Source organism: Sorex fumeus, unplaced genomic scaffold (genome assembly GCF_029834395.1).
Source record: "Sorex fumeus unplaced genomic scaffold, SorFum_2.1 ptg000063l, whole genome shotgun sequence".
NCBI classification, from domain to species: Eukaryota; Metazoa; Chordata; class Mammalia; order Eulipotyphla; family Soricidae; genus Sorex; species Sorex fumeus.
The window spans coordinates 45,796,576-45,811,154 of NW_026606120.1; the positions used below are offsets into that span (position 1 = coordinate 45,796,576).

General features: G+C 48.0%; 1 protein-coding gene across 1 annotated transcript in view; it reads left to right on the forward strand.

The window, feature by feature from the left end:
* PRPF8 (pre-mRNA processing factor 8) overlaps window positions 1-14,579 on the forward strand; it is a 33,694-nt gene that overhangs the window by 8,405 nt on the left and 10,710 nt on the right. Inside the window, exons 15-26 of the mRNA XM_056126760.1 lie at window positions 4,090-4,286; window positions 4,408-4,614; window positions 4,723-4,886; window positions 5,021-5,147; window positions 5,265-5,457; window positions 6,147-6,334; window positions 6,473-6,711; window positions 7,041-7,187; window positions 7,369-7,579; window positions 7,798-7,914; window positions 14,011-14,258; window positions 14,364-14,543. Of these exons, the coding sequence (XP_055982735.1) occupies window positions 4,090-4,286; window positions 4,408-4,614; window positions 4,723-4,886; window positions 5,021-5,147; window positions 5,265-5,457; window positions 6,147-6,334; window positions 6,473-6,711; window positions 7,041-7,187; window positions 7,369-7,579; window positions 7,798-7,914; window positions 14,011-14,258; window positions 14,364-14,543 (2,218 nt within the window). The remainder of the gene's footprint in view (window positions 1-4,089; window positions 4,287-4,407; window positions 4,615-4,722; window positions 4,887-5,020; window positions 5,148-5,264; window positions 5,458-6,146; window positions 6,335-6,472; window positions 6,712-7,040; window positions 7,188-7,368; window positions 7,580-7,797; window positions 7,915-14,010; window positions 14,259-14,363; window positions 14,544-14,579) is intronic.

A 14,579-nucleotide genomic window follows, 5' to 3' on the forward strand; every position in this document is an offset into this window, starting at 1 on the left:
GTGTCTGCTTCAAGTGTTGTTTCAAGACTAGCGTGTATTGTACCTGTTCTGTTCCCTGTTCTTGTTTTGCATTTGTGAGGTTAAGTTTCCTCTAAGTTCAGATTCTCCAGTGAGCCTGTTTTAGTACTCTGTTTCTTGAGGTCTCTTTTCTGCATGCACTTTGAACATTGCGTTCTCAGGACTTCCTGATTTAATTATAACTAGGATTAGTTGTGGGGACATGAAGACAGTGACTTTTAAAAAAAATTTAGCCACTTTAATTTACAATATTGTTATAATGGATTTCATGCAGACATTATTCCAATACCAAACCTCTTGCCAGGGTGACTACTTACCTCTGTTCCCCTCCGTCTTCCTGCCATGTTAAACTAAAAGCCAAGAAAAGTGTTTCATTTTTATTTATTTTTAGTTTTTGGGCCGCATCGGGCAGTGCTCAGGGGTTACTCCTGTCTCTGCACTTAGAAATTGCTCCTGACGTGCTCGGAGGACCATATGGTGTGTCGGGGAACTCTGGTTGGGTGCGTGCAAAGCATGCGCCCTACCCACAGTACTATTGCTCTGACCCCAAGAAAAGTATTTTAAACAAAGAATCTTATCAGTTAACTGAATACATATATTCTTATTTTCTGGTTTTGGAGACGCATCCAGTTGTGCCCAGGGTTACTCTTGACTTTGCTCCACAGTCACTCCTGGCTATGCTCTGGATCATATATGGTACTGGGTGTTATTGAACTCAGGTCAGCTGCAAGGCAAGCACTTTACCCACTGTACTATGTCTCCAGGTCCCTGGATATATATGTTTTAAAAATTTTTCATTTTAGTCACTATGATTTATAATACTTTTAGGGTTGTAGCACTGTCCTCCTGTTGTTCATAGATTTGCTCAAGCGGGCACCAGTAATGTCTCCATTGTGGGACTTGTTAGTGTTTTTGGCATATCGCATATGTCACGGGGGGCTTGCCAGGCTCTGCCATGTGGGCGAGATACTCTCGGTAGCTTGCCAGGCTCTCGGAGAGGGACAGAGGACTCGAACCCAGGTCAGCTGCGTGCACAGCAAACATCCTACCCGCTGTGCTAATGCATACAACGTTCCAGCCCCACACCTTCTACCCGATGTCTGCTTCCTCCACTGTTATCTCAGGATCTCCCAAGTCCCCATCCCCTGTGGTCTCCCCACCATGTTAAGTTTAGTTCTGGAGACCATTTCTCAGATTCTCTTGTTTTGTGCCTTTTGTTATTCCCTTACTGTGCTGCTTTCTAGCCCACATATGAGAGAAGCCATTCTGTCTGCTTCTCTCTTTCTGAGAGCTTGTTTGGAGGTTCTATCAGGGAAGTGCAGCTCCTTGACTGAAGAATCTTCATCTCTATTTGGGAAGGTTACGCAGCCTCAGGAGAGGTGCACATGGAGCAGTGAGGGACACCCCTCTGGCCAGCCAGATCGCCCTCACCCCCTGCCTTTGGCTAACTTGACTCAGCATGATAACCCTCCAGTTTTTAATTTTTTGAGAAGTGTCCATATTATTTTCCAAAAAGGTTGAACCAGATGACATTCCCACCAGCGGTGAATAAGGGTTCCTTTTTCCAACTTCCCCACTAATATTGGTTGTTGTTCTTTGTTGTGTGGGCTGGAGCGATAGCACAGCGGTAGGGCGTTTGCCTTCTAAGCAGTCAACATGGTCGACCCGAGTTCGATTCCTCCGCCCCTCTTGGAGAGCCCAGCAAGCTACCGAGAGTATCTTGCCCGCAGGGCGAGCCTGGCAAGCTACCCGTGAAGTATTCGATATGCCAAACACAGTAACTACAAGTCTCATGATGGAGACGTTACTGGGCCCGCTCGAGCAAATCGATGAGCAACAGGAGGACCGGGACCGTTCTTTGTTATATGTGCCAGTCTTACTGGTCTGAGTGATAACTTTGGATTTGCATTTCCCTGATAAAGTGATACAGAGCATTTTTTCATATACTTACTGGTCATCTATAATTTTTTTTTTTTTTTGCTTTTTTGGGTCACACCCAGTGATGCACAGGGGTTACTCCTGGTTCATGCACTCAGGAATTACTCCTGGCCGTGCTTGGGGACCATATGGGATGCTGGGAATTGAACCCGGGTCGACTCCGTGCAAGGCAAACGCCCTACCCGCTGTGCTATCACTCCAGCCCCTATAAATGTTTTTTGAGAAAGTTTCTGTTCATTTCTCTGTTTTGATGGGGTTGGTTATTTTTCCTTTTTTTTTTTTTTTTTTGGGTGGGGTCACATTTGGCAATGCTCAGGACCTTGCGTTCAGGAATCACTCCTGGTGAGACTCAAAGGACAATATTGCATGCTGGAGATCTAACCCAGGTTACCTACTTGCCAAGCAAGCCCCCTTTACTCTGTGCTGTTTCCATCCGTGACTGATTTTTCTCTTGTTAAGTTTCACAAATTTATATGTCTTAGCCCTTTCTCAGTGGGCAAATATTCTCTCCCTGTCTGTTGGGTATTTTTTTATTCTGGTAATTTTTTTTTTGCGGTATGGAAGCTTTTTAATGTGATATAATCCCATTTGTTATCTTTGTTTCTTTTGCTTGGTGAGTGGTATTGAATCACTGAAGATGCTTCTAGATTTGATGTTATGAAGGATTTTTTCTGCTTGTGTTTTTCTCAATATAGTGTATAGATTTAGTTTTGATATTGAGGTCTTTGTTTTCCCTCCTCCCCCCTCCCTTTGGTGTGTTTTGGAACACACCTTGTGGTGCTCTATGCTTACTCCTGGCTCTCAGAGATCACTCTGACCATGCTCAGGGGCTATATCTGGTGCTGGGGATTGAACCTGGCTTGGTCATCTGCCAGGGAAGCACCCTACCCACTGTACTATTTTGGAACCAGTCTTGAGTTCGTTTTGAATTGATTTGTGAATGGTGTGAGATGGAAGTCTGAATTAATTTTTTTTTTAACAGTGACTGACCAGTTTTCTCAACACCATTTGCTGAAGAGGCGTTCTTTGCTCCATTTCATATTTTTAGCTCCTTTATCAGAGATTAGATGACCATATACTTGAGGATTTATCCCTAGGCTCTCAGTTCTGTTTCATTGGTGTGAGAGTCTCCTTAGGCTAGTACTGCATTGTCTTGATTACAATAGCTTTATAGAATAATTTAAAGTTGGGAAAAGAAAGGCCTCCCTTCATTTTTTCCCAGGATTGCTTTAACTATTTGGGGGCTTTTGTTACTCTGCATATAAATTTCAGCAGTATTTGGTCTTTTAAAAATTGCCATGGGGTGGGGGGGTGTCCCAGATTGATAGTACAGTGGGAAGGTATTTGCCTTTCACATGGAACCAGAATTCAATCCCTAGCCTCCCATATGGTCCTACGAGCTTGCCAGGAGTGATTCCAGAGTACAGAGCCAGGAGGAAGCCCTGAGCACCACCAGAAGTATGGCCAAAAAAAAACAATCAGTCAATCAATAGTCATGGGTATTTTTACAGGAACTGTATTGAATTAAATTGCTTTGGATAGGATTGTCATTTGGGCAATGTTAACCCTTCCAATAGGACTTACTGAGAAAGCCGACTCAGGCCAGAAAGAGCTCAGTGGACTGGAGGGCACGCTTGTGTGTTGGAGACCAGTTTTGGTCCCTAGTTCTGCACGGTCCTCTGAACACCATGAGGAGTGACTCTGAGGGCTGAGCCAGGATCAGCTCTCGAGCATTGCTAGGTGTGGCCCCAAAATTTAAATCAATAAAAACATCTCTGGAGAGATGGTACAGGGATTAAGGTCCTTGTGTTGCATGGGGCTGACCCATATATGATTACAAGTGCTGCATACGGTTCCTTGAGGAAGAATGATCTTTGATCACAGAACCATAGTAAGCTCTGAGTACTGCCAGGTATGGCCCCAAGACCCTGAAGTAAAATAAAAACAAGGACACTTGGTCTGGAAAGATAGCTCAGGAGGAAGAGCATCTGCCTAGCATGGGTGAGGCCCTGAGCTCAATTCCCAGCACTAGGAGCACAGGTGGATGACCCAAGCACCGTTAAGCTTGACCGTTGCCAGATTAGCTCCAATAATAGAATAAAAACAAATGCTCTTGTTTTTAATCACTTCTAGGCAGACACTCGAAAGGAGTGGCCAAGACTGTGACAAAACAGCGAGTGGAGTCACATTTTGACCTTGAGCTTCGGGCAGCTGTGATGCATGACATTCTGGACATGATGCCTGAGGGGATCAAGCAGAACAAGGCCAGGACAATCTTGCAGCATCTCAGTGAAGCCTGGCGCTGCTGGAAGGCTAATATCCCCTGGAAGGTGGGTGGCTCCCAGACTCTGAGTAGGCACAGGCGTCACCATCCAGGGATATGTGTTCTGGGGCTCTTGCTGGGGTCTCTCAGGTTCCCATCACTTCCTTATTGTGCGTTTTGCACTTTAGGTTCCAGGGCTGCCAACACCCATAGAAAACATGATCCTTCGCTATGTGAAGGCCAAGGCTGATTGGTGGACCAACACTGCCCACTACAACCGAGAACGGATCCGCCGTGGGGCCACTGTGGATAAGACTGTTTGCAAAAAGAACCTGGGCCGTCTCACCCGGCTCTACCTGAAGGCAGAACAGGAGCGACAGCATAACTACTTGAAGGTTGGACATAGTAGCCTGGGCTGGGTGTGGATGGTAGAATAGAGCATTGGGCTTGGCCTGGAGGGATTAGGCTACCAAGGGAGGCTAATTATCTTGTCTGTCTCGCAGGATGGACCTTACATCACTGCAGAGGAAGCAGTGGCAGTGTATACCACCACTGTGCATTGGTTGGAAAGCCGAAGGTTCTCACCCATCCCTTTTCCCCCACTCTCCTACAAGCACGACACCAAGTTGCTCATCTTGGCCTTGGAGCGGCTTAAGGAAGCTTACAGGTGAGGAGGAGAGTAGATGGGTGCCTGTGGGCTCGGGACAGGTGGGAAGGGCACCACCATGGTTGCCTTCTGTCCTGTCTGGGTTTGGTTGCTTCTTGGTTTCCTCAGTTTTACCTTCTCTCTTGCCTTGTTAGTGTGAAGTCTCGTTTAAACCAATCTCAGAGGGAGGAGCTAGGTCTAATTGAGCAAGCCTATGACAACCCCCATGAAGCGTTGTCCCGCATCAAGCGTCACCTCCTCACACAGAGAGCCTTCAAGGAAGTGAGTGAGATGCTCTCTTGAGTTTTCTTTTGGCTGTAAATCGTACATGGCGCCCACAGCGGCAGATTTCCTCAGGTAGTTGGTGGATTGTTGTGAGCCATTGTCCCTGTCCCACAGGTGGGCATCGAGTTCATGGATCTCTATAGTCACCTGGTGCCAGTTTATGATGTGGAGCCCCTGGAAAAGATAACTGACGCCTACTTGGACCAGTACCTGTGGTACGAAGCTGATAAGCGCCGTCTTTTTCCACCCTGGATCAAGCCTGCCGACACAGAACCACCTCCTTTACTTGTTTACAAGTGGTGTCAAGGTAAAACTTTTCTGGGGTGGGGGCTGGAGTGGTAGCTCAGCAGCCTGAGCACTTACTGAACATGAACATGATTGGTGTGTGGCAGGCCCAGGTTTAATCGCTGGCACTGGTGAGTGTGGAGCCCAGACCAAAGGAGAAACCTTTCCTAGAATTGCCCTCTGGCAGGGACTTGCATTCTCTATCAAAATTCTCACTACAGGAGGCCGGAGCGATAGTACAGCGGAGAGAGCGTTTATTTGCCTTGCATGCGGCCAACTCGTGTTCGATCCCTGGCACCCCCAGCACTGCGAGGAGTAATTTCTGAGTGCAGAGCCAGGAATAACCCCTGAGCATTGCTGGGTGTGACCCCCCCCCCAAAAAAAAAAGGCTCACTAGGCAGCATCATGGTTTTTGGTTTGGGGGCTGCACCTGTCAGTACCCTTGACTCTGTGCTCAAGGATCACTGATGGTGGTGCTCAGAGGACCATATGGAGCCGTAGGGATTGACCTTAGGCTGCCCACATGCAAGGCAAGCACCCTGACCATTGTGAGAGGCAGCATGTCTGAGTGACAGGGCTGACGCTCCGCACAGTCCTGATGATCGAGTGCAGTGGCAGTGGAATCGGGAATGCGTTAGTTACGACACTTGCTGGTCCTGAAAGGAAGAGGCATGTGCCGCACTGGTGACCCGTCTCAACCTGCCTTTTCAGGCATCAATAACCTGCAGGACGTGTGGGAGACCAGCGAGGGGGAGTGTAACGTCATGTTGGAGTCACGCTTTGAGAAGATGTATGAGAAGATCGACCTGACCCTGCTCAATCGACTGCTCCGCCTCATTGTGGATCACAACATTGCTGACTACATGACAGCCAAGAACAATGTTGTCATCAACTATAAGGTCAGGGCAGGGGGCAAGGGGGTATCTGCTCTACCAGGCGACCACTCCGGGGTTGGGGGACAAGAGGCTGGTCCCTGGGGAAGCCTGGGTCTCGGCCCTCCGTTCACGGTTGTTGAGAGTTTTGATTCTGTCTTTTAGGATATGAACCATACGAACTCGTATGGGATCATCAGAGGCCTTCAGTTTGCCTCGTTCATCGTGCAGTACTACGGCCTGGTGATGGACTTGCTTGTGTTGGGTTTGCACCGGGCCAGTGAGATGGCTGGGCCTCCACAGATGCCAAATGACTTCCTCAGTTTCCAGGACATTGCCACGGAGGCTGCTCATCCCATCCGTCTCTTCTGCAGATACATTGATCGCATCCATATCTTCTTTAGGTGAGGGCTTGCCTGGATCCCTTTTTTGTTTTGGGGTCACGCCTGGTGGTGCTTGGGATTGGTGCTGGGGATCAAGCCCAGGACATGCCCTCCAGTTCTTTGAGCCACCTCTGTGCCCTTGCCTGGACTGTCATCCCTGAGGGCATTGGTATGGCCCTGCCTCTAGAAGTAGCTCTTGAACCTTAGTTGCATTGCCGCTGAATTGCAGTTCTGTGATGGAATGAAATTCTGTGGGGGGCAGTCAGAGGTTCTCTGCCTAGGGTGCTGTGGATTGGATGTGATCATGGCTCTTGGGGGCTTTAATAGTGCATGTACCTTGTCTGTCATAGGTTCACAGCAGATGAGGCTCGGGACCTGATCCAGCGGTACTTGACGGAACACCCGGACCCCAATAACGAGAACATCGTTGGCTATAATAACAAGAAGTGCTGGCCCCGTGATGCCCGCATGCGCCTCATGAAGCATGATGTCAACTTGTGAGTTGGGTCTGTGGGAGCTGGACAGACATCAGCCTGTGGAACCCAGAGGACAGGTCTCGACTTGTGCCTCCAGGGATTGAGTGGAGGGAGGAGCACATATGCTAGGGGAGTGCAGTGTGGCCTTTGAAGGGCAGTTTCCTCCAGGAGACTGAAGTGACCATATGTTCTTTGTGGGCAGGGGCCGGGCAGTGTTCTGGGACATCAAGAACCGGCTGCCACGATCAGTGACTACAGTTCAGTGGGAGAACAGTTTCGTCTCGGTGTACAGCAAGGATAACCCCAACCTGCTGTTCAACATGTGTGGCTTTGAGTGCCGCATCCTGCCTAAGTGCCGCACCAGCTATGAGGAGTTCACCCACAAGGACGGGGTCTGGAACCTGCAGAACGAGGTACTGCCTGGAGAGGGGATGGAGCCGGGGTGAGGAGCAGTAGTGCTAGGTGGGCAGGGGAAGGCTGCCAAGCTTTCGCTTTTTTTTAGCACTTCTTATTATTATAGCCATCAAGGCAGCCGAGCCTTGTTGGGTGGTGTGTGGTTGATGGTACTCAGAGTTGGTCCTTGCAGCCAGGACCACTTCTGAGGCAAGGTAACCTTGACCTTGTGACTTAGGTGACCAAGGAACGGACAGCTCAGTGCTTCCTTCGTGTGGATGATGAGTCAATGCAGCGCTTCCACAACCGTGTGCGTCAGATTCTGATGGCCTCTGGCTCTACCACCTTCACCAAGGTAAGGGGGCAGTTAGCCCCCACTTCCTTCACAGTCTTTTTTTTTTTTAATTGAATCACCATGAGATACAGTTACAAACTTTTCGTGTTTAAGTTTAAGTCTAAGTCATGATCAATGATCAAACACCCATCCCTCCACCAGTGTACATTTTCCACCACCAATATCCCCAGTATCATCCCCTGCTCCCCAGTCCAAGCCTTCCCCCTGCGTCTGTGGCAGACAATCCCCCATACTCTCTTCTTTGGGACATTATGGTTTGCTCAAATTTTCCCACCACCATTCATGCCTGCCTGCCAGGGGTAGATGCTAGATAATTTATTTTCTATTGCTTATTATGAATATCAATAGCACTCAGGGCCAGAGAGAGTACAAGAAGTAATGCTGTGACAGCCGTGACCCTGGTTCAAATTTGTGGCCCCACATTTGGTCCCCTGAGTACTACCAGTTACTGTCCCCCACTTGTCTAGGTAGATATTGGTATCGTCAACTGAACTGTAGGAAGTACAACAGGTTTAGGAGGGAACAGTGTGCTTGCCTTGTGTGTGGCCCTCTGAGTTTAATTCCTGGCCCCACGTATGGCCCTCTGAACACCACCAGGAGTGTTCCTGAGCACAGAGCCAGGAGTAACCCCTGAGCACAGCCACTTATAGCCCCATAACAAATAGGAGTAAATTATATATGTGTTTTGCAGTGCCAGGATCAAACCTAGGGCCTCACTTTTGTAAGGTAAGTACTTAGCACTGAGCCTTATCCTCGGTCCCCACATCTCCAGCCCTCAAGAGTTACTACTTAAAGGTTCCTGTAGGATGTCCAAGCAGAGATAATTCATAAATTGAAGCTGGGAGAGAGGTGTGGGTTATAAATACACATTTAGGATTCTGTCCGTGTCTAAGAGAGGGTTGAAAGCTCAGGAGTTCGCTAGATTGGGGGGACATGATGCAGAGTAGGGATTGCTAAGGACTAAAGAACACAGAACTCACATGGGCTGATAGGAGGGAGTGCTGTGTCATAGGAGCTAAGGCCTTGGGAACGTGTGTCCAGACCTGGCACAAGTTTTTAGCAGTGTCCTTGCCTGTGAGCATTTTGGTTAGAGATGACCCTGGAAGCGTCCATCGAATTTGGCAGTCAAGATGTGATGGATGACCTTAGCAAGAACTCCAGAAATATTGGGGATGAAAGACAGATTGCCATGGGTGAAGCTTTATAGGAAGTGAGGGTGCGGCTGGACTGGAGGAGGAGGAGGAAGGCTGCCACCTAGAGGGAGCTAGAGTCAGCACATCTTTCAGGTGCCTTCCACGTAGAAGGAGTTTGTGGGAGGTATGTATAATGGAGAAGTACAAAAATTGATGGTGCAGTGATCCAGAGGAGTTGAGCAGTTTTAGAGAATGAAAAGTCAATATCCTCTGCGCATAACAGAAAAAGGTATGGGCTGATGTGAGTGATATTAACTGGAAAGTTATAAAAAAATTATCTTGAGGGGCTAGAGAGAGAGTACGGTGGGTAAGACAGTTGCCTTGTACATGGCTGACCCCAGTTCGATCCCCGGCATACCATATGGTCCCCCAAGCACCTTCAGGAGTGCAGAATGTGGGTGGTTTTTGGGTGTGGGCCCAACACCAAAATAAATAAAAATGTTTAAAAATATGATCTTGGGCTGGAGCAGTAGCACAGTGGGTAGGGCGTTTGCCTTGTACGTGGCCAACCCAGGTTCGATTCCCAGCAACCCATAGGGTCCCCCGAGCACCTCCAGGAGTAATTCCTGAGTGCAGAGCCAGGAGTAACCCCTGAGTATCATTGGGTGTGACCCAAAAAGCAAAAAAAAAAAAAATAAAAAATAAAAAATATGATCTTGACTCAAACTAAAGTGAGGGATGGAATGTTGGGCTTGATTATTGGTGGGGTCTGAGTTGCTGAGAGTAAGGGTGTGGGCAGATTTCAAGGAGCGGAAGACGGCTGTGAGTAAACCTGAGTCTCCAAGACGCATTCAGGTAGTGTTGGGCGGGAGAGATTTTGGTGGGTTAGGAGTGGCCCTTTGTGTGTGTTTGGTTTGGGGGCCACACTTGGCCCTACTTGGGTTACTCCTGTATCAGTGTTCAGGGTTGCTCCTGGCGGTGCTCGGAGGACCATAGGGTGGGGGCATCAAACCTTGGCTTCTTGCGTGCAAAACCTGTGTTCCATCTCATCGAGCTATTCCTCTGTCCTAGGATTGAACTTCTGGCAAAGGCTACCTGTATGGAGCAGAAGGGTAGAGTGCAAAGGAATCAAGTGTTGTAGAGCTATTGAAATTCTGTTTTCTGGTGATTTTTTTGTTTTTGGTCCCACCCGCCAATGCTCCTGGCTCTGCACTCAGGAATTACTCCTGGCAGTGTGCGGGGGAACATATGGGATGCTGGGAATCGAACCCGGGTTGGCCACGTGAAAGGCAAATGCCTTACCCGCTGTGCCATCGCTCCAGCGCCCGAGCCATTGGAATTCTGGATGATGGGAAAGGATGATACAGAAGAGTGTAGAACAGGCCATTCATCCTGGGAAATAGTGTGGGGCAATGGAAATAGACGTATGAGAATAAGAGCCCGAGTAGTGAAGGCGTGTCTGATCAGGGAGCCATGTAGTGGATTGTGGGTTTATGGTATTCAAATGGGGTTGACTCAGCCCTGTCATGCAACTAGTTGGGATCTTGGGCAAGATCCCACTTGGACTTCAGTCATTCATAAAACGGGGCCACTGATGTGTTAATTATCTAGCACAGTGAGCTTTATTAACAAAGGTGGCATATAATCTATTTTTTGATGTACTGTTTAATTGGCTGCTCATTAAATTATAGAGATGAGAGGTTCTGCTCATACAGGAGAACAGTGCAATTTACTATATAAATTGCAACTGTACCTGAGGTGGCATTAGGTATAGTTATTACAATAAAATTTCTTGGTCTCCCAATATTGATAATAGAAGGGAAATCTTCAAGACTAGAGGCGATTGTAGCTCTATTTTTGTCCTTCCCTTATCTTGTGTTATCCTTGTTGCCGCCACCTTTGGTACTGTCAGATTCTTCTGTTTTTATTTGGGACTTTTTCTGTCGTTTATTTTGGGGTCACATCCAGCGATGCTTAGGGGTTACTGTTGGCTCTGTACTTGGGAATCATTCCTGATGGGGCTCGGGGGCCATATGGTGTATCGCAGATTGAATCTGTGTTGGCCACTTGCAAGGCGACCTTAGCCACCGTACTATCTTACCGCCTTGGCTCCTCTTTTTTGGTTTTGATGGGGAGCACTGCCAGCAATGCTGTGGGCCCCAGGACCACTGTTAGTAGTGCTGGGGATGGTGGAGTGCTGGCCGGAGAGGAATACACGAAGGGAATGTGCTCTTCACTTGAGCCTCATTCCTGGTCACTTCTGCTGTATTTTTTTTAAGCCCTCCATATTTTCCCTTTGTTGTTTTTATATCTGTATGTGTGTAGTTTTTTTTTTTATGTAGGAGAACTGCTATTTATTCAGCTACTGATTAGCTGATTGAATTGGGCATGAACTCCACCTTACTTTTTTTTTCATTATTTTATTTATTTTTTTCTTCTTATATTTATTGAATCACTGTGGGAAAAGTTACTAAGCTTTCAGGTTTGTCTCGGTCATACAATGATCAAACACCTTTCCCTTCACCAGTAGTCATTTTTCACCACCAAGAACCCCAATATACGCCCCTCCCACCCCTCCCAATGCCTGTGAGGCAGATGATTTCCACTTAACCCTTCTCTACATTGATTACATTCATTATTTTGACAAAAGATGCACCATTATTTCGAATTTCCCCCCCAACAATCAAAATTGCTGGAAAGGTATTGTGAAATACTTGTTTTCTATAGCTGGTTATGAGAATCATTTAATGTCACGCAGCCGCGATTTTGCATTTCTGCAAAGAGCCAGATAATTACGAGATTAGTTTCTGTGCGTCTGGTGTTATGGCTGTGCCGGAGAGCTGCTTGTGGGGGGCACTCGTGACCTCGGTAGGGTATGAAGGACGAGCTGGTACTGTCCCCCTTCCCATGAGACTGCAGTTGCCCCGTCACCGCCAACGCATACCTGGCTTTCCTATAAGCTCTGCGGTGGCAGCCACCTTGCTGTTGGGGCGGGGAAAGGCGGAAGGGAGCAACACTCTCTCTCCCTCCCTGGGGGACATGGCGCCATAGTTTAATGCATGGACCATTCACTTTTCTGCTGCACGCTGCCTGGCTCTGGATTAAGTCCTTTTGCCTCTGGAGCCATGGCCGTGCCAGAGAGCCGCTTGTGGGGGGCAACTCGTGACCTCAGTAGGGTGTGAAGGACAAGCCGGTACCGTCCCCCTTCCCAGGAGATTGCAGTTGCCCTGTCACCGCTGGCTCCCAACCTGGCTTTCCTATAAGCTCTGAGGCGGCAGCCACCTTGTATGCGGTCCAGATGCATTTCTGCCAAAAGCCCCTGGGTTTTGAGATTTGTTTCTGAGTCTCTGGGATCATGGCCGTTAAGCAGTTCAATCAGGAACCAGAGAGGCCTTGCCTCCAATTATATAGCTGAGCGGGAGGTGGTTTGTGGGTGTGTCTCCCACATACCTAACTTTTGGCCATTTACTTTCTTGGTTAGGGCTGGAGCGATAGCACAGCGGTAGGGCGTTTGCCTCGCACGCAGCCAACATGGCCGACCCGAGTTCGATTCCTCCGCCCCTCTCGGAGAGCCCGGCAAGCTACCGAGAGTATCTCGCCCGCACGGCAGAGCCTGGCAAGCTCCCCGTGACGTATTCGATATGCCAGACACAGTAACAACAAAGTCTCCAATGGAGACGTTACTGGGCCCGCTCGAGCAAATCGGCCAACAACGGGAGGGCCTTTCCTTTTACTTTACTTTCTTGGTAAACTTTGCCCCAAGTTTTTGGGGTCTGGCCAAAGGCACAGCAGCAATTTTGGGGTATCTGCAAGTCTGACGGTGGCGCCAGGCTGCTGATGCACTTGCCTCACAGGCACAGATTGACCTGCTGGCGGCACCATACCCCCTGTGTGTGTGTAATTTATGCTTGTCCATACATGTGGTTGAGTTGTTTGCGCACTTGGCACACACAGATTTTTCAGTTCTTCAGGGGTTAAGATGCCTGCCTTGCCTGCGACCTCACCCCAGTACTGTCTCTAAAAATCTCCACCTCCCTCCCTACTTCTTTGTGTTTGTTTTTGTGCCAGATCCACTGGTGCTTAGAGCGTGCTTACTTCTGGCTCTTGCACTGAGGGATCAGTCCTGGTGGGTGCCTTTGTGGTGCCAGGGATTGAGTCCAGGTCAGCCACATGCAAAGTATGTGCTCTACTGCACTATCTCTTGGGCCCACTACATTTTTATTATCCCAACAAGAAACAGTGTACACTTTCGACACTTTCGCTATCAGTCACCCTATTGCGACCCTTCCTCCACCCCCTCCAACCCCGTCCCATTTACCTAGCACCTGACAGTTGCTCATCCGTATGAATTTGCCTAATCTGGATATTTTATGTGTATGGATTTATATAAAATGTAACCTCTTTAGTCTGGATTAGAATTAAGAATTATCCATGTTGTATCGTATTATTAGTACCCTTCAATTTATTTCTTTTATGGACAAATGGTATTCTTTTTATAAAATAGCTAAGTTCTACATTTCGTTTGTTCATTTGTCAAGTCGAAGGTCACTTAATAGCTTTTTACTTGCTCTGGTGCTTGTGACTACTAACTCTGTGAATGTTAGTGTATATATTTTTGTTTGGACATAGATTTCCTATTTCAGTATCTATCTAGGAGTAGAGTTATAAGATCTCTGACCTTCTGAGTAACTGCCAGGCTATTTCAAAGTTGCTGTAGCTTTTCAGCATATATAAGTTCTGTTTTCTTCATATTCTCAGTAACTCTGCTGGTCGCTGTCTTTTGACTTTAACCATTGCAGTGGGGCTGAAGTGTCGTTTACAGTGGATTTGGTTACATCTCCTTAATGACACGGAGCTCAAACCTACCTTAAGAACTAGGGATAATGTAGCTAGACTGGGTGGTTCCCAGCCCTTCATTAACCCTTGTCCTCCAATATGTTTACTTCTTGCCTTCTATTTTCAGATCGTGAATAAGTGGAATACAGCTCTCATTGGACTGATGACCTACTTTCGGGAGGCTGTGGTAAACACTCAGGAACTACTGGACCTCCTGGTCAAGTGTGAGAACAAAATCCAGACACGTATCAAGATTGGTCTCAACTCTAAAATGCCGAGTCGGTTCCCCCCTGTCGTGTTCTACACCCCCAAGGAACTGGGCGGACTGGGCATGCTCTCCATGGGCCACGTGCTCATTCCCCAGTCTGACCTCAGGTAGGAGGACCATTTGGGAATCCTGCCAGATCCTGGGGGAAGAGCTGCTTCTCGACATCCAGGTTTCACATTTTGTCCTGTAATCTCGGTTGTGCTCCAAAACAGGTGGTCCAAGCAGACAGATGTGGGTATCACACACTTTCGTTCAGGAATGAGCCATGAAGAAGATCAGCTAATTCCCAATTTGTACCGCTACATACAGCCATGGGAAAGTGAGTTCATTGATTCTCAGCGGGTCTGGGCTGAGTATGCACTCAAGAGACAAGAGGCCATTGCTCAGAACAGGTGTGTGTACCAGGAGATCAGAGCTTCCCTGTGTGT